Below are 19,564 nucleotides of genomic sequence, written 5' to 3'. Positions count from 1 at the left end.
TATTTTCTCGCAAGGAAAACAGCATTATATGAGATGAAAGGCCATTTACTACTGCTTTTCTTCAGCTCTTACCTTTTGGTAGCTGACAAACTAAAAAGTGGCAATATAAAACTCTCCACTGTGCTCTCTGCATCAGTTCCTTGCTAATTGCTTTCATCTCGGGGCCACTTTGCTCTGAAATAAATTTCTCACTGGCAGACGGTTGTGAATTGATGACCAGCAAGTCATGTTATTACAGCGTAAAAAACGCAGATCCTACCAAATAGCAAATCTCAAATTACTGCTTCAATCAACCATGGACTCTCAGAGAATAAACATAACTCTCACCCCTGCTCCACCTGACTGCATGGGAAACAGAGATTGTACTTCACATAAACCCCACTACCAAAACAATTCTGAGGCTTGGGGGAAAAAATAAACATTTTCCATTAGTAATCGGCGACAGAACTTAAATGTTTACTATATAGAAGATCCATACCACGCAGATTTATAAAATGTGTTCCGTGTCAACTTTGTGGTAAATCAACTATAGATCATTTCTCAATACTAATTGCATCTCCAATCAATAATTCCTCTTTCTGAACATCGCGCATTGACCAGACAAAATGTAGCACAAATTTTCATTTTACTGGCAGACTAGAAACAAACTGAGAAAGCACATCAATGCCATTAAGTTAATTGGTATTACTGATTGATGATTGGTCCTCCAGATTTATGGCATCCAATAAGATGGTGGATTAATAACCTTTTGGAACTTCATAGTTTGTACTTAATTACAAAATGTGCTTCATACTTGTGCATCTATTGTGGAAGATGGCCAGAGATTGATTTACGATGATCAGGGTGAAAACAAAAGGTGGGGGTGGGATACGAGAGTGCAATTCTGTCTGAGAGTGGCTCTTTCAGCCTTTCGAACCACACCACCCAGCAATCTCCTGATTTAACCTTAGCCCCATCACAGAACAACTTACAATGTCCACTTAACCTACCAACCGGCATGTTTTCGAACTCTGCGGGTCTTTGCCTCTTTCAATGAATGTTGGTGATATCGTAGGATGGTATTGTAGCTCTGCATTTATGGATTGGGCTATTGCGTTTAAGGACTGTGGACTTTTTCAGTCTTACGGTTTTTATATTCTGTGTTTTCGTCACCTGTTCCTTTTCCATGTTGTTTTGGGGTTAGCTTTTTGTTCTTGGGGGTTGATGGTCCTGTTCTTATTTGTGGGGGGCGGGAATTACGTTTCGTTCTGAACGACTTTCATGTTCTTTCTTTGTTTCGTGGCCATCTGGAGAAGACAAATTTCAGAGCTGTACGTGGATACATGCTTCGATAATAAATGGACCTTTGAACCTTTGGAGAAAACCCACACATGCACGGGGAGAATGTACAGATTCCTTACAGACAGTGTCGGGAATTGAACCCGAGTCGCCTGTACTGTAAAGGGTTGTGCAAACCATTATGCTATTGTACCGACCTATAACCTCACAAAATACCAGAAAGAAACATCAGAAAAACAAATGAGAGATTACAAAGTTTAAAAAAAATCAAGAGAATAAGAGTTGCTAACAATTCTGACAACGTGTCATGATTGTAATCTTGTTATCATGCACCACTTTTACACATCAATGTGTAGGATTTAGCAGTTGTGTGGGAGACATTAGGTATGTGTTAAAAGCAAATCCATCAAAAATTAAGTTATCCAGTCTTACTAGTGTTCCCACAAATGTTTTAAACTTCTATTAATATCCTGAAACTAATCCAAAGTTAATGCTTACTATTGTTGTTGTCATCAACTTACTATACGTCACCGCCTGGTAAGAAATTCCAATATAAGACTGTGACCATAATAACTAATATGTTTCAATTCTACCTTTTTTTAAGCAACACTATAAAATCAGCAATACAAAAAGTCTTCATACAAATCATCTTTGAAGCAGTTGCCACATTTGGAAACTCACAATGATTAAACAGCATGCATGGACGAATAAGTTGAATCTGCGACATTTTTATATTTCTTTTATATGTAATGCCAATGGAATTAAAACTGCTCTTCCTGTCATTCTCCATCCTAAGGAAATAAACACTCTTAAATATAATCTTCATAAAAAATGAAACATTGCCGCTAACTTACATGAGACAATGAACTTCTGAACAATGATATTCCTCACTGATTGGCAATAGTTGCATTTGTTTTTATTTCTGGGTTTTTCCACTGAAGGTCAACTTTGAAACCTGATTCTCTTGTTCCAAAGTCTGTGAAATGATCTTTTTCATTTTGTTTTTATTTGCCTTTTAACAGTCTTTACTGAAGTATGCAGATTACTTTTTTTTTGTTCTTATGGAAATTGCAATTCAGCTCACGTCACCATCCAATCAACAATTCCAGATGACAAAATGACATCACCAATTCATTTTAATTTCACCAGTACCGGGTGTATATTTGCTGTACAGTTATAGCTAATGGGCTGAGGAAAACTTATTTTATAAAGCATTTTCTCCAGTATCAGATCAACAGTACCGTGCAAAAGTCTTTGGCATATAGAGTTGGGGTGCCTAAGACCTTTGCACAGTACTGTATTTGTTACCGTGGAGCAGAAATCAAGATTGTAAATCTGGCAGCAGCAAAGGATATTGGGAATGGTGAGGATGGAGTGTGGAGCATGGGCCAGGTCTGGTGGGGGGTGCTGCAGGTAGACACACCCAGCCCTGAGATACCAGGCAAGGTCATTTGTTTCCGAACAATTGGTTTATTGATTATTACAAAATGTCTCCCTGCTCCCTCCTCTCTCCCTTCCCCTTTTCCCAACCATGATTCCCTTCTTCCTACCCACTTCCCATTCTCAGTCCACAATAGAGACCCTTATCAAAATCAGGTTTATCATCACTCACATATGGTATGAAATCTATTTTTTTTGCAGCAGCAGCAATACAATGCAATACATAAAATTACTACAGTACTGTGAAAAATTCCTCGGCACTCTAGCTATATACATGTGCCTAGGGCTTTTACATACACAGTTCTGAACATTTTTATTTCAATTATTTGTAATGCAAATGAAAATTTTAAAAACTGGATAATGTCAGAAACACTCAGCAGTTCAGGCAGCACTTGAGTAGATAGAAAGAGAGTTGATGTTTCAGGTCAAAAACCCATCAAACTGTCTGCCCTGCCGAGTAGTTCCAGAATTTTTTGTTTCAACATTTGCAAGCTAACACAAGCACAATGCTTAAAGTTATTACAAGTACTTTAAAATTAATGTTTAGATTTTTTTATTTGTTTCATTTTATTTTGCTGGGAGTAAAATGTGCACCAATAACTCACCAGTAATCACCAAGCCAGATGAAAAACTGGCCTAAATGGTGCATGCCAAATACTTCAGAGACCTTATAAAATAGATGCTAACCTTGCCCTTTATAGAGCACAGCCATCTCCAGCAAGGTCAGCTCTGTGGGTGGCACATACCAACTTTGATCGAACTACTGAGTATCTGTTTACTTCGGGGCTGTCATTGGCAAAGGTACAGCAAAAACATTGTTAATGCTTATCAAGAACTAAACGTGTGCACAACAGTCACAATACCTTCAGGCTGAGTGCTTATTTCTGTGTTCCATAATGTGGAACATTATAGTGATTGCCATCAATCAATATTTTAATATGACTAGTTTGAAAATATTTTTAAACAATAGAAACTATATTTCCTGAGTGATTTGAAAGATATTATAGTGGTATAAGTTCTTCCTTCATAATGCTAATTTCTCCAATGTTGTTCCACAGCAAATGAGATACCTTCGGGACTACACTTAAATGAGTGAATTTAAAAACATAAAATTTGTTCTGATGTGCATTTCACATTGCAGCATATAATGTTACTGGAGAAATCGTTAATGGATATTGTAGGACTATAAAGACTTAGAGCACAATTTGGCTATTCGGCCCATCGAGTCTGCTCTACCATTTCATCATGGCTGATACATTTCCCTCTCAACATCATTCTCCCGCCTTCTCCCCGTAACCTTTCACACCCTGTCTGATCAGCAATCTATTAACCTTCACTTCAAATACACCTAGTGGCCTGGCCTCCACAGACGCCTGTGGCAACAAATTCCACAGATTCACCACCCTCTGTCCACTTCATTAGATTAATGTCCAGATAGATTGTCCTTACTATATCAAAAAGTAAAAATAATTGGTGCTTCTCCCAAGTTAAAGCTATTCACTGCTCCAAAAGAAAGATCAAACTGAGCCTGATCTATAAGATACTAGTACTGATTTGATGAATAATCCCTCAATATGACAGGAAACTAAGATATTATCTCCCCATAGAAGATTTCTCTTAAAGTATAGGGTTGTCCCAATAAACTAATCAATATTTTTCCATTTTCAAAATAGGGGATCATTGTGCTTTCCCACATGAAAATTGACTGCGTTATCATAGCAAACATCTTTGACAAATATTTCACATTGTCTGAATAAGTGAGGTATGCCAAGTTTATAAACGCATTGCACACATGAGAGTTCTTTCTCTCTCATCAATGTTTCATGAATCACTTGAAGAAAGGTTTGCTGCTTCAAAGGTTGCTAATATTAAAATTGTTGTCACCATAAGACAATGTTTCAAATCACTCAGTTCGAAGCAATTTTTTGTCTAGCATTAGGGGCTTTGAGTACAGACTAAAAGGAAATCCGGCAAATAATCTGGTAACATTTCCAGGTGGTGCAGAGAGAGTAATGGATGTTACTTAATATCATTTCCCCTCACATTACCATTGTGACCATACTTTAAAAATGAACTATTATGAAGATGTGAAAGATGTTACATGGAGGTAACTAGGAGTACTGCTGGGGAAACACACGCTAAATGCTGGAGGAACTCAGAAGGCTAGCCAGTATCTATGGAAACCAGTAAACCTTCAACTTTATGGGCCAAGACACTCCATTAGGACAGGAAAAAAAGAGAAGTCAGAATAAGAAGGTGGGGTCAGATGAAGAAGAGGTACAAGGTGGTAGGGTATAGGTAATACTGATTTTTTTAATATCTCAATACTGATGGAGAGCTAAGTGCTTGCACGTGAGTGGAAAGACTTCTTAGATTATGACAATCTAATGCTCCATATCCTCCAGCCCACCCTCCTAAAGTTGTAGTTCTTCAACAGCCTATTCAATTAAATGTGTCGGTTAACTTAAAATGCAGGCACTTGTATCATCTTACAAAGAGGAAAACCATGCAAAATGATCCATGGGCCAATGCAATTCTGTGGAAAACATTAGATCTTAAAAACATCATAGTGGGCAAGATAAAATCTTTAGATATGCACGGTCAATGGTGAGTGTCGCAAAGGAAACCAATGAATCAAGCGTTTACTCGAAACAACACCATGTGTTACAATGTTACAACTCCACATAGATACTGCTGCCAGCTGTCTGCATCAAGGTACTTACTGCACAATGCTTTCTATGTGACATTAATCTCAAAATACCTTACACATTCCATCGTCCCAACTAGAAACAGTTCTGCACTGTGGCACTAGGAATATTCTACAGTATCTGATCTTGGCAGCGAGTCACACCTTACACATTCATTTCTCAACACGGTTACATGGAGCATAATCTATATTTTACCTCATTGTATCAACGCTTAAAGGATCCCAGAAGCATTTGAGAGCATCAGTACAAACACCGAAGTCTGCTTTTTATGGTCTTACAGTATTAAAAAAGAAATAGTAAATGATTTATTGTTCTATCAAAACTGCAAATGCCATCCATACTAAACATTAGTGACAGAAAACAGCACATTCACGATTACTCCAAATGTCATCTTTAGTAATGATGATTTGTGCACCCAGACAGGGGAGGTAGGGACCAGTTCTGTACTCAAATGCTACGGCGGTCTAACACACATTACTTTTGCTCCCACAGATTTAAACAACGCAAGATTTCCAAGCCTTTAAATAAAAGAAAAACACAAAACTTCTAAGGGAGTGCACTATACTCGAGGCTGCGATGAAAAATGTACAGTGGGAAGGAAACGCTCGGGATTAGCTGGCGTTTTCCGAATCACAGACGTATTGCTGGGTAGTGGGTACGCGACTTTCCTGAAGGTAGAGTGGTGCTCCGAGCCCTCGCCATGTGCAGCCCCGCTCCGCTCGGGAGCAGGCTGTCAATCTGCACTAAATGGACTGGAAAGGAACCGACCGCCCTTCAAACCAGACGTTCCAAGAAAAACTGAGGCTCGCACTAAAATAAAACACATCAATACATCCGAACAATAAAGACATACCCAAAAAATAAAATATTTCCTTTAAAAAAAATCAAAGTAAAATTATCGAACAAAAGCCATTACGAAATGCAAATAAGCCTTGCATTCTTTACTCGGTCTCAGATGTATTTTTTAAAATATTACTTTTGACACGGGTGGACTTGCAATTATGATATAATCACAGGAAAATAAATACCCACTGGATCATCCATCCTTTCGGGATTAAGAGGATGCGACGCGCTGGATCGGTTAATTGATGGGTGTATGACGTTTTAAAACATATATATAATAGATATACATATTTTTCTCCCCAGCGCTATTTCTTCGGAGGAGGATGTCAACTGCGTTGGGCTGATCTCACAGTTGCCGTGCTGGGGACACGCTGAGCCCTGGTGTACGGGTTTCAGCTGTTGTGGAGCGCTGCTCCTACTCCGTCTCCTGCTGTCACGGGCTGACTTTACACATTGTAACAATATCCGTGCACAGCCTCTCCACGGGGGGAGGGAGGGAGGGAGGGGAGCTCTTGCCCCAGCCCCTTCCCAGTACCCGCCTCGCCCGCTCTAATAACATCACCTACCCGGAGAAAGGCAGCGTGCACTCGGCAGGCTCCAGGCTCCGCCGTCGCCTCTCCAGCTCCGGCCGAGCCGAGTCTACCCCGTCCCCTTCCACAACCCCTCTCCTTGTTGTGGAGCTGTCCACTCATTGCTGCCAATCGGCTGAAATGAAAGGGAAGTGGGTTTGTCACTTCCTGGACAGACTGCTTCTCTGATGCTGTGCGTGCGTTTGCTTTTTCTGCGGGCAGGGAAACAAAGTTGTTCCCTGTTGCGCGATGCACGCAACACCTAACGCTTTTATTTTTAAGCTATGCGCAGTGTCAGTTTTATATCTTTAAAAACGATGGAAACTACCCCCCCTCCCCCGATACTGTCGCGATTATCCTGCGATAGGTGGCGCCGTGATCCAAACCTCCCGACTCTGTAATAAACAGGGGATTAAGCTGCCGGATAATATCAGCAGCTAAATGAAACAACTGCCTCTACATGGGCAATTACCATGTCTTTTGCGCCGGAGAATGCCCTTGCATAGGTGAAGTCTGGCCCTGGCCATATTTCAGCAACAATCACAGATGGCAAGTGCAATAAATATTGTAGTCTTGAGATGTCAAATGCACAATGAGGGCGGTGTGCAGCAATCGCGTAGTGCACGTGTTAGCTCTGTGTTTCACGCTGGGGGGTTTAATTCACTCCCAGGCACACCAAATTCCGCTTCACGTATGCTGAGTGTGGAGACCTCTGCTGGACTACATTGCAAGTGCCGCCCAGAGTCAAAGCCAACTGCATTTCCAAAAGGCGTTGAACATTAAGAGTGCACTGAACACGGGAGCAGATCTCAATGACGGGAATGGACGCGGAGTAGATCGCTTAAGATAAATGAGGAAATCTATTCATCGGATTCAGAAGTGGGCAGGCAGCGTCGGAAAGAGGGAAATCAGAGTGAGTTGCAATGAAGACGGAGGGCTGTTGCTGGTGCATGATCAGACGTGGAGGAATGGGGCAGATGTTGGGACGGAAAGATACAAGGAAAGGTGGACAAGAAAGAGAAGAGGCAATGGAAAAGGAGAATGGGGAACTCTGTGAAAAGGCAGAACTTCAGGAGTGCCCAAACTACTGTCCAGCTGGTGAAATGCCTCTGAAGTGTTGTCAGGGCTTCCAGGCGGGAAACGCCGTCGCCAACTGTGCACAGCAAGCTCCCGCACTTAAAGGGAGAGGTTAAAACTGGAGAATTTATGACTAGAGAGTGGATTAGCTGGGCATGTTTTCTCTGGAGAGCAATAGAATGAGGGATGTATTTAAGATTATGAGAGACACAGTAGAGTAAATCGCCATATTTTTCTCCCATAGTAAGAAAATCACAAACGAGGGCCGAAGTTTAAAGAGCTTTAAAGGGAGTTTGGGGGTAATTTGTTTTATACTGAGGCAGAGGAGGTGATGAAAACCAATACAATCGCTACATGTAAGAAACGTTTAGAAAAGCAAGACATAAAGGGTGCTGCCTACAGACCTATAACAGGCAGATGTCATCGATGTAGATGGGTAAAAATGTCCGCCCGGGCATAGTGGGCTGATTTTTGTACGATAGGACTCTATGACAAGGACACAGTTGTCACTGCAGAGAGTATAATCCATACAGAGTATCTGCAGATCCTTCAGAACGACTGTTGAGATCTCATTTATTTCAGTCAATATTTCCCAAAACAGTAACCTTAACAAAATTCCACTTCCCCCCTTTATAATTAGCCTTACTGTGATATATTTCCACAGACTTCAGATGCTCTTATGGACCTTGAAATAAAAAGAGAAAATGGGGAAATATTCAGCAGGTCAAGCAGCATCTGTGGAGAGCCAAACAGGGCTAATGATTCTGTTCAATGGCAGTTGCCCACCTAATCTTTAAGTGCAAGCCTAAACTATTTCAACAAGGCATTCAGTTGAATTTATTCTTCTCCATTTTAACTAGCATACATTCAGTGTCCTCTTCATTAAGTACACCTGTACACCTGCTCGTTAAAACCATAAGACATAGGAGCAGAATAAGGCCATCTGGCCCATCGAGTCTGCTCCACCATTCAATCATGGCTGATCTTTTTTTTTCTCCTCCTCAACCCCAGTTCCCAGCCTTCTCCCCGTAATTTTTGATGCCTTGTCCAATCAAGAACCTATCAATCTCTGCCTTAAATACACCCACCGACCTGCCCTCCACAGCTGTCTGTGGCAACCAAACTCCACAAATTCACCACCCTTTGGCTAAAGAATTTTCTCTGCATCTCTGTGTTGAAAGGGTGCCCCTCTTTCCTGAGGCTGTTCCCTCTTGTCCTAGACTCTCCCACCATGGGAAACATCCTTTCCTCATCTACTCTCTTTAGGCCTTTCAATATTCGAAAGTTTCAATGAGATCCCCCCCCCCCCACCATCCTTCTGAATTCCAACGACTACAGACCCAGAGCCATCAAATGTTCCTCGTATGATAACCTTTTCATTCCTGGAATCATCCTTGTGAACCTCCTCTGGACCGTCTCTAATCCCAGCAGATCTTTTCTAAAATGAGGGACCCAAAACTGTTCACAATCCTTAAGGTGAGGCCTCACTAGTGCCTTATAGAGTCCCAGCATCACATCCTGGCTCTTGTATACTAGACCTCTTGAAACAAATTCTAACATGGCATTTGCCTTCCTCACCATTGACTCAACCTGCAAGTTAACCTCCAAATACTTAATCAGCCAATTATGTGAAAACAACTTGATGCATAAACCTTGCTGTCATCTACAATCCTTGTTCACTAATCGAACCAGCCAGCTTCAACCCGTTGCTCCTTGCCGTCGGGTGCCTTGTTGCCAGGTTGTGTTTAGTATCTTGTTTCATGGCCTCCCGTGGCTTATTATTTTGCAGCTGATTATTAAAGATCGCCCACCGCTAAGTCATCTCCACGGCTCTGCCTTTGGGTCCAGCCTCCATACATTTCCTGACAGGATGAGTGGATCATTGATTGATGCAGCAGAGATTGCTTGCCTGAAGGAAGTCGTCCGTCGACATGAGCACACCATCCAGAAGCAGCAGGAAATCATTGTCCATTTGCTGACCACTCTCCGTCTCACTGCAGCCCTGATGCAGACAGTGAACCTCCTCCCTCTGAGCTCGAACACTTCGATAGGTCCCCAGTCCAATGCCACAACTTCCTGTCCCGGTGCGCCTTACACTTTGAACGCCAACCATCTCTGTATTCTATGGACCGAGCCAAGATTGCCCTTGGCTGGGTCTGACTTGGGTCACAGCTGATGGGACAATAAAACCACCATTTGCAATGAACATGAGGAATTCACCGCTGAGCTGCTGAGCAGCTAAGCTGCTCCGGGTTTCGAGCATCCAGGAAGCGAAAGGTGGGCAGCAGGTCGGATGCTTCACCTGCGTCAAGACCCCAGCCCGTTGCTGGATTACACCATGGAATTTTGCACCCTCACGACAGATTGCAGCTAGAATGCTGTCCCATCACTGGCCTTTCAGAGTACTCAAGAAATGAGTTGTCTACCTGGGAGATGCCCACCAACCTTGAACACCTCATCACTCAAGGCCTTCCGCATTAAAGCTTCCAGAACCCATATTTTTAGGGAGTGATCCCTTAACCAACCATCTCTCTCCCCCCCATAAGCGTGAGTGCCAGTTGAGAAACAACTTGTGTGCCTACCGCGGGTTACCCAACCACCAATGTTTCAAATGTCCACTGTATCTGGGATAACAGCATCTCCAGGTAGAAACGAGGGGCGATCCAATTGGTGAGCTCTCCCCGGCTCCTCATTCCAGCACCCGACTCATTCTCTCTGTCCTCTCCCACACCCTGATGGGTCTACCCACATAAGAGGCTCTGGTGGATTTGGCATAGCGGGCAGCTTTCTGGACTGGACTCTTGTGTGTGCAGCTTGGACGCCCTACTGAGCCTGTCTCTCACCCCTTCTGCATCACAGCCATTAACAAACATCCCTTGAGGTCCAGGATGGTCAGCCCGTACACACAGCCTGTGTACATGAGTGTCAGTGAAATAAACTCTTCGGGCTTATGCGGGAAGGAGTGGAGCATTGGGCTCTGAGGTTTCTGGAGCACCTGAACTGGTTAATTGTTGCTTAACGAAAGTTGTTAATCGTTTAGAGTTTCTTGTGTTTTTCCTCAGGCAACTCGCTCTTTGTAATGTGGTCTCCTGGTGCTTTCTGTCTAAACTTGCCAAGTTTATTTTGATAGGCTCGGGGATTTGGTGTTACTTGTATTATTTAAGCGGACACCCAATCAGCACTAATTGTGGGGTCCTACTTTTGAAAATGTTACGTCTTGCGGTGTCACTTCAGCAAGCCACTGATGTTCTGTTGGATTTCTTGTAAGTAAATTCTGGTCCCCATCTCTACATTGGAGTCTGTATTTCCTCCACCCAGGTTCTGACATTGCCAGCACACATTGTGGCGACCGGAGAGCATCATGAGTACAGCCAATTCCTCCTGATCGGCTCACACAACACTCCTCTCAATTTGAGCTACCCCTGACCTCCACTCACGACTCTCGCTTCACCTGGTCATCCAGTTTACTGCTAAGTCGGGGACCCAGCTACCAGACCATCAGCCTAAAACCTCAGTTGACTTCACCCCGTAAACCCATAGACATGGAGGAAGCCCTCAGCCTCACCAAACTCGCAGAGGAATACCACGACTTAGCCATCATTTTCAATAAAAGGGAGGCCAGCCCCCACTGCCTCACAGATCACACAATTGCACGAGTGACCTCCTCCCGGGCACCACACCTCCCGACGTCATCTGTTCTCCCTCGCTGCTTCTGAGACATAAGCTGTGAATGATGACAGTGCTGTGTTTACAGCCAGGGTGCCTAAGACTTTCGCACAGTACTGTATACAACCCTGAGATTTGTCTTTCACAGACAGCCACAAAACAAAGAAAACCATGGAACCCGTTCAAGGAAAAATAACAAGCACCCTCCCCCCACTACAAATACACAACGAGAAAACAAATTGCCCTAACAGCAACCAAAAAACAGCAAGCAAAAAGCACAAATTAGTTAAGTGTTTGTTATCTGCAGGCCGCCCTGATAAAAAAAAATTACCCAAAATAGCAACCAAAAAAAAGAGTGACGAGAAACCAGAAACACATTCTAAAGTGAACCAGAGAGTCCAATCCGCAAACCGCGTCGATTAAACCGTGCCCAGGATCTAGAACTCCGGCACCACCCTCTGATAGCATTAAGGGAGAGAGAGGGAGAGAGCGACCATTTGAAACAGGGCCTTTCCTTCAGGAGCAGCAAGTGAGCAGGAGAGAGAGAGAGACCATCGCACTCAGACTCATTCCTCTGACAGCAGCGGCTGAGGGGCTGCTAGACGGCACTGAGCACCCACATGCTTCGATGATTTCAATCTTCCTAGGTAGTTTAATCGGCGAGAAATGGAGTCAATCATGGGCTTGTGTCTCACCTCCAGGTTTCTTGGCTTCGAGGCCACCCACTTTACTCGAAGCCCCATGAAACCCTCTTGGAGACAGAAAAGTGCCAGGTGGCTCAATTGGCTCAAAAACACACCACCAAAATGAAGATTACAGGCGCCAAGAGCAGGAGATTCATATTTGAAAGAAAAAGAAGATGTTAATGCGAAAGAAGTAGTTTCATGAACCATGTGGAGGGCGTCGCCCTTGGTCGCATTGTTTGTTGCCACCATCTTCTCCCAGTGTCCACCAGACATGTGCCACTACTGTTTGTTAAGAGCTTTCTCTACAATCAGGTTTTGTGCAAAGTTACATAGTTTTTGTGGTTGTCTGCAACTGATCCAAATTAACTTTTTTAGAATTTTTTCTCTTCAATTATAATTCAGAGTAAACTTTCATTTACACTTAATTTTTACTGGTGATATATCATACAAGAGCTGAAGGACTAGTGTGTTATAAAATGCCTGTGGATTCTTCATTCTACTCTCTTGTTTGACTGAGTTTCTGTTGTCCTTAGTAGAAAGTCATTAGCAACCATTCTTAGATTACATCACTGGATAATCATTGTACTTGTTAGTAAATCATTTCAATGTTTCTTGATTAGCTGTAATTCTTTGATATGGGCTATTTACATGAAAATCTGTCCCATAAAAGCAGTGCAATCAGTTAAAATATGATCAAGCTGTGGTTTTGTGCTTAAATGTAATATACACTCTTAATTTCTATTTTACATTGTAAAAGTTAATCACAGCTGGATAATTGTTTGTTGAAATCAGTTGATAAAATCAATTTATAGTATCCAATGTTATTTTTCTAGCCATTATTTTCCCACAAATTCTGTCTCATAACTATTTTAGCAACAGCTACTCATGTTAGAAAATACAATTTCCATTTCTAATTCAGCTTTAAGTTCAGTATATTGAAACACTGAAGGAATTTTAGACAACAGTACCTGGGCAATTCTATTAGAATGTAAAATTCACTTATTTTTATTTACCAGCATTTTATTATTACAATATAAATCTTTAATTTGCGCTTCAGAAAGACAAAGCATATACTGTGTATCATCATTACTACATACTGTGTCGTGTGACATAGGTGATCGTGGTCTCATGACCATGATTGTTCTTGGCAAACTTTTCGACAGAAGTGGTTTGCCATTGCCTTCTTCTGGGCAGTGTCTTTACAAGACGGATGACCCCAGCCATTATCAATACCCTTCAGAGATTGTTTACCTGGTGTGTCAGTGGTCACATAACCAGGACTTGTGATACGCATCAGCTGCTTATATGACCATCCACCACCTGCTCCCGTGGCTTCACATGACCCTGATCCGGGGCGGGGGGGGGTGGCGGCTAAGCAGGGGTTACACTTTGCCCAAGTGTGACCTACAGGCTAGCGGAGGGAAGGATTGCCTTACATCTCCTTTGGTAGAGACGCATCTCCGCCCCTGCCCCCCACATGATTACTGTATAATTAATGCAAAAGTTATAATAAATATGCCACAGTGATTTACTTCTGTGATGTCCATCACCAAAGTTGCCAGCCTTCAACCAATTCATGTCATACCACACTATCTCAAGGAGAAAACTGGTGTAAGAGAAAAGTTCCTGCCGCCTCTGATTTACATTCCAGATTTAATGATGAAGTTGGATGCTCTGGAGTATGTCACCTATCCAGCACATTGGAGCAACCAGCATGGTGCCCTGATGAAGGATCTTGGCCTGAAACGTTGACTGTGTACTCTTTCCCATAAATGCTGCTTAACCTGCTGAGTTCCTCCAGCATTTTGTGTGTGAGTCGCTCTGGATTTCCAGCATCTGCAGATTTTCTCCTATACTTTTATTGTCTTTTTGGTGTCAGATTATCCAGAATTAGATTAGATGTATGCATCAGGACGCAATGAAATTCTTTACTGGCATGGAACTCACAGAGTAAACATGGAGATAGTAAGAATAAATACACTAAATACAGCAACAACGCTTCTCGAAGTCCAACCCTACATCTCCATCGTGAGAGGTGAAAATGGGTAAGGCTGGCTAACAGGGCTCTGGGAAGCTGTACAATCCAATCCCCTGTAGAGTGAATGCAATGGATTGCAGAAGTGTTGATCAACACCAACCATACCATCGACTTCAAAAGATGGGAGGCCATCGATGGCCTCTGCTCCCCTGGGAGCCAAGGGCCCAACAAGTACACTAAAATACAGCACAATACAACAAAGCAGAGTAAAGGTAGAAGTGCAGTCTGAAAAAGTCCAGAAAGAAATGCTCATAATCATAACAAAATAATGGAGACGTGCAAAATTAAGGGAAGAGCATGTTAAAGAGGCGACTAGTTTAGAAGTCTGATAGTGGTGGGGAAGAAGGTGGTCTGGTCTGTTGGCTTTCAAGCTCCTGTGTCTTGTCCCAGAAGGGAGAAGAAGAAACCAATGGCCACAATGGTCAAACACCCTTGATACTGTTAGCCCCTGAGGGTGCCTTTGGGGTTCTGATGTTTCTGCCATTCGTTCTTTGGGGATTTCCTTCTGTTTTGTGGGTGTCTGTGAAGAGTAAGAATTTCAGACTGTATACTGTATATATTCTCTGATATTAAACTGAACCATTGAAGAGACCAGAGGTGCTGAACCAAATTAGATACAGCAATGGAATGTCCCGAGTGTGGGGGAAAAACTCAGGCTTGTTCCTGTAGTGCTTCCAAATGCGAATAGCCCACTACACAGCACTGCATTTAACTGCAGCCTACGCTCTTCAGTAATGCCCAGACTGTATAAATGGAATCAATGCAAGGAATGGTGACAATGGATATGGAAGCTGCCATTCAAAAGAAGCAGTTCAACCTGTTCTGGTTTTTGATATATAAAAAAACTTGAGAACTTAAATCAGTTGAATATTCATCAGTTATAAAAAGGACTAAGTGTCTTTCTCTCTCATTGATGCTCCTGGAAGGAACCACAACAACAGTATACAGACGATTAAAGGAAGGCAAAGGAGGCAATTCATGCAGGTCAAACAACTCCCAGCTGAGCACAAGGTGGTCAGTTCTGCTCCTCATAAGCACCAGAAATTCTTCAGATGCTAAAAATACAAAGCAACATACACATAAAATGGCGGAGGAACTCAGCAGGTCAGGCAGTATCTATGGAAATGAATAAACGGTCAACGTTTTGGGCTAAAACCCTTCTTCAGGACTGGAATCCTGCTCTTGACCCTTTGCCAACCCAAGGAAGTATAGCATGATTGTCTAGATTGTACCAGCTGATGCAATGTGTTTCCACTTACTGCTGTCGAAGCTTAGCACAGTAATACTGAAAGTGGGGTATTATTACTTAGAAAGGAATCTTGGAGAGTGTAATTTTCTCTATCTATGGAAGTATCTCTGTTTCATTTAATCAAAAAACTCTTTTCAAGTTCTTTGAGGTTTTCGGAAGTTCATGTTTTGTTTTTGTAATCTCTTCCCTAGATTCACTAATCCCTTGCCATTAGCTGTAAATAAGACGCTTCAAAGGTACTTGTATTATCTTTAATTTCCTGTCCACAATCCAGTCTTGAATCAACTTCCCAACAGCGGGATTTCAAATGTACTTTAAAGTTGTTTCAGCTGCTGCTTCAGCATACATCTTTCTGAAAATAAATGGGTTGAAGACTTGAGGTTTGTTCACAAGATGTTTATCCTGCACTTAATTTGGTATCATCCGTGCATCAAGTTGTTTTCTCTCTTTTATGTTACCTATCAGTTAGAATTCTTTTGTGTTTATTTGCCACAGTATTTGGAAGGCATTGGTCTGGTGTTGTTTTTCATTGGTATTAGTTATTAATACTTCCAATCCTACACGTATCAGACAAATATCAAAGGTGGTGATGAATCAACATACAGGAGGGAGATTGAAAACTTGGCTGAGTGGTGTAATAACAACAGCCTCTAACTCAATGTTAATAAGACCAAGGAACTGATTGTAGACTTCAGGAGAGAGAAACCAGAGGTCCATGAGCCAGTAATCATCAGAGGATCAGAGGTGGAGAGGGTCAGTAACTTTAAATTCCTGGGTGTGACCATCTCGGAGGACCTGTCCTGGACCATCATATAAATATAATTGCAAAGAAAGCACGACAGCTCCTCTGCTTCCTCAGGAGTTTGCGAAGGTTTGGCATGTCATCAAAAACCTTGGCAAACTTCTATAGATGTGTAGTGGAAAGTGTGCTGACTGGCCCGGTATGGGAACACCAATGCCTTTGAGTGGAAAATCCTGCAAAAGGTGGTGGATCCGGAACAATTCATCATGGGTAAAGCCCTCCCAACCACTGAGTATATCTACATGAAATACTGTTGTAGAAAAGCAGCATCCATCATCAAAGATCCTCACCACCCAGGTCATGCTCCTTTCTTGCTGTTGCCATCAGGTAGAAAGTACAAGAGCCTCAGGACTTAAACCACTAGGTTCAAGAATAGTTACTGCCCTCACCCATCAGGCTCTTGTACAAAAGGGGATAACTACATTCACTCCTTTTCTGGTGTTCACACAACTGATGGTCTTGCTTAAGAACTCTTTATCCTTGTTATTTATGCTATTTATTTATATTTGCATTTGCAGTTTGTTTTTCATTGATCCTGTTTGCAGTTATGGTTCTATGGATTTGCTAAGTATGCCTGCAGGAACAAGAATCTCAGGGTTGTATGTGGTGATGTGCATGGACTCTGATAATAAATTTTGCTTTGAACTTTGAACTTTAAATAATGGACAGGTTCCGGTCTCTGGAAGGAGACCAGATACAGCTCATATCACATTTATCTGATCCTTCTATATAGTTTGAAAACCACCAGTGTATTTAATAAATCAACATCATAATTGCAAATGTTTTAACAATTGTATGCCCTTGTGGTATATGTTTTTATATTCTACCAGCACTACCAGGGATGTAAAGATTATCTATTAGATCTTTTCATGCCACCAAAATATTCTAATTTCCCATTTTTCACTTTAGCAAGATGAATTTTTGCTTATTCTGTGTATAAAAAATTATAGGTCATTACTTTGCACTCATAGATTCAAAGTTCAAATTTCAAAGTAACTTTATTACCAAAGTATATATATGTCACCATGTATGACCCTGAGATTCATTTTCTTATGGGATACTCAATAAATCCAATTACCTTAATTGAATCTGTGCAAATACAGAAAGGAAGAAAAAAAGAAATAATCATAATAATAAGCAATAAATATTGAGAATATAAGATGAAGAGTCCTTGAAAGTGGGTCCATAGTTTATGGAAACAGTTCAGTGATGGGGCAAGTGAAGCTAAGTGATGTTATCCCCTCTGGTTCGGGAGCCTGATGCTTGAGGGGTGAAGCCCCCTCACCGGGCTGGTATGGAAACTTGGCTCGTTAGCTGGCTCTGCTAACAGCCACTGGAGTCAGGGGTCATCTTTCTTAAACAATATACATCTAGGATTGATATGATTTGGGTCCAACCAAACTGGAAATTTGGGAAGTTTCGATTGACGAACCCCGATTTGAGCAAATGCTGTAAAGACTGCCCAAACACAATTATCCATCAGCAAGAAATAACAGATCATACACCGCATACAATTATATAAAGAAAGCGTATTTACTAATTTCAGCTTTATCAACCAGTTATTAAGAGGAAAAGAAAAAGGAAAAATATAAATAAAAGGGCCCATTACAATTAAACCAGTCTAAATGTGCACATCGTTGGAGGTCATATTGTCCAAAAGCTGGGTATGACCATTACTCACAGCGCTGAATTCTCATCACCAATCACCGGTAGAACTTCCCATCTTGGACTCCTTCAACTCCTGAAGCTGTACTTGCAATCACATCTTCCTGTTGAATTGAATCCTACAGCATCTCTTCTGATCTTCTCCTCTTTCCATCTCCCACCAAAAAGACCAAAACCCCACCAGTGTCCGTCACAAATATCTCTCCACCCAGCTTTTCCTGGAACCTTCTCCCAGCTCCCCCATCCTGATTGGCTGACACAACATTCCTGAGTTGAACATCACAGCCCCTTATCCTTACTCAAAACCCAAACATGCTATCAGCAGGACACACTGCTTCTACAGAAAGCTACTAAATGAAACACCCTACAGCATTAGCAGTAGGAATCTAAAGCAGAGCATTACAGGAGTAATAACTGCTCCTGAACCTGCTGATGTGAGTCGTGAGGCTCCAGTAGCTTCTTCCTTATGGCAGCAGTGGCAAGAGAGCATGTTCTCGGTGGGATCCCTGATGATGGATGCTGCTTTCCAGCGATAACATTTCTCATAGATGTCCTCAATGGTGGGGAGGCCTTTAAAGGACTGGGCCGTATCCACTACTTTTTCTAGGATTTTCCATTCAAGCAGATGGGTGTTTGCATACCAGGCTGTGATGCAGCTAGTCAATATATCCCCCCCATCCCCCACCGAGAAGCCGGCTGGCGGGTGGGAGAAGGAGAAGTCAGCCAGTGGATTGGAGAAGGAGAAGGAGCTGACTTGGCTACAAGCTGGGTTGCTGCTCACTACTCAGAAGCATCGAAGTTGCTGCAGTTATAACTGTGGGAAATTGTCTGGGACATTTCACTTGCAATTGCAAGACTCTTTTGGACAGTGATAATGTAAGCTGCCGTAGGCCTGTTACCCTTGTCTGGTGGTGGGACAGGCGACATGAGAGCTGTGTAGCCCTGGTTGTAGCGAGGACCAGGCCTCAATGCCTCAGCCTTGCCTGCGGTTGCAGATCAGGTGAGAGACGTGGTAGCACTCGGGTGGGGCCTGGCCTCTCCCTTCAGTGCTGCCCTCTCGTGTTCAAGCGGTGGAATGACAGACTGTATTGCGTGTGTCTGCACACTGCCGGGAGACTGTGCCATCGATTGTGGGACATTGTCACTCAGGGTCTTGGACTATACATATGCTTTTTTTCCAAGTGAATATGCTTCTTTGCTTGCTACCGTTAAATAATGTTCTCACTTTTTGAATGTTACTCACTGTATTCAAGTTTGCTTGCTATTTTTGTGTTGTGTCGGTGCACAACTACATACATATTAAAATAAAAGCATGCACGCAGGAGATGGCTTTAACTGGTGTACTCACATTGCAGTGAGAGAGAGAGAGAGAACAATGTGCATGCGCAGACAACAGATCAATACGTAGTGCGAATGGGGTGGGGGTCATTACTCGAAAAGAAATAGTTCCATACATTACACTTCCTCCCCCTTTAGTTAATGCAACATAAAACTGTATATATACAAAACATTCAATTTCCCTTTCATAAACCCATATTCCAAA

At 42.3% G+C, this 19,564-nt stretch overlaps 1 protein-coding gene across 4 annotated transcripts in view; it reads right to left on the bottom strand.

The window, feature by feature from the left end:
• fam53b (family with sequence similarity 53 member B) overlaps positions 1-7,031 on the bottom strand; it is a 135,166-nt gene extending 128,135 nt beyond the window's left edge. Inside the window, exon 1 of one of the 4 annotated variants that reach the window (XM_072239442.1) lies at positions 6,836-7,031. Coding sequence is in view for 1 of the 4 variants with exons in the window: in XM_072239445.1 (XP_072095546.1) it covers positions 6,459-6,470 (12 nt within the window). In the remaining 3 variants the exon portion in view is untranslated. Of the gene's footprint in view, positions 1-3,405; positions 3,424-6,458; positions 6,763-6,835 lie in introns of those variants that run through there. The other 3 variants (XM_072239445.1, XM_072239441.1, XM_072239443.1) reach the window with 3 other exon arrangements.
• Positions 7,032-19,564: the final 12,533 nt, after the last annotated feature.

Source organism: Mobula birostris, chromosome 21, assembly GCF_030028105.1.
Source record: "Mobula birostris isolate sMobBir1 chromosome 21, sMobBir1.hap1, whole genome shotgun sequence".
NCBI classification, from domain to species: domain Eukaryota; kingdom Metazoa; phylum Chordata; class Chondrichthyes; order Myliobatiformes; family Myliobatidae; genus Mobula; species Mobula birostris.
The sequence above is the reverse complement of the archived record's forward strand: the minus strand, read 5'-3'. Positions and strand labels throughout refer to the sequence as shown.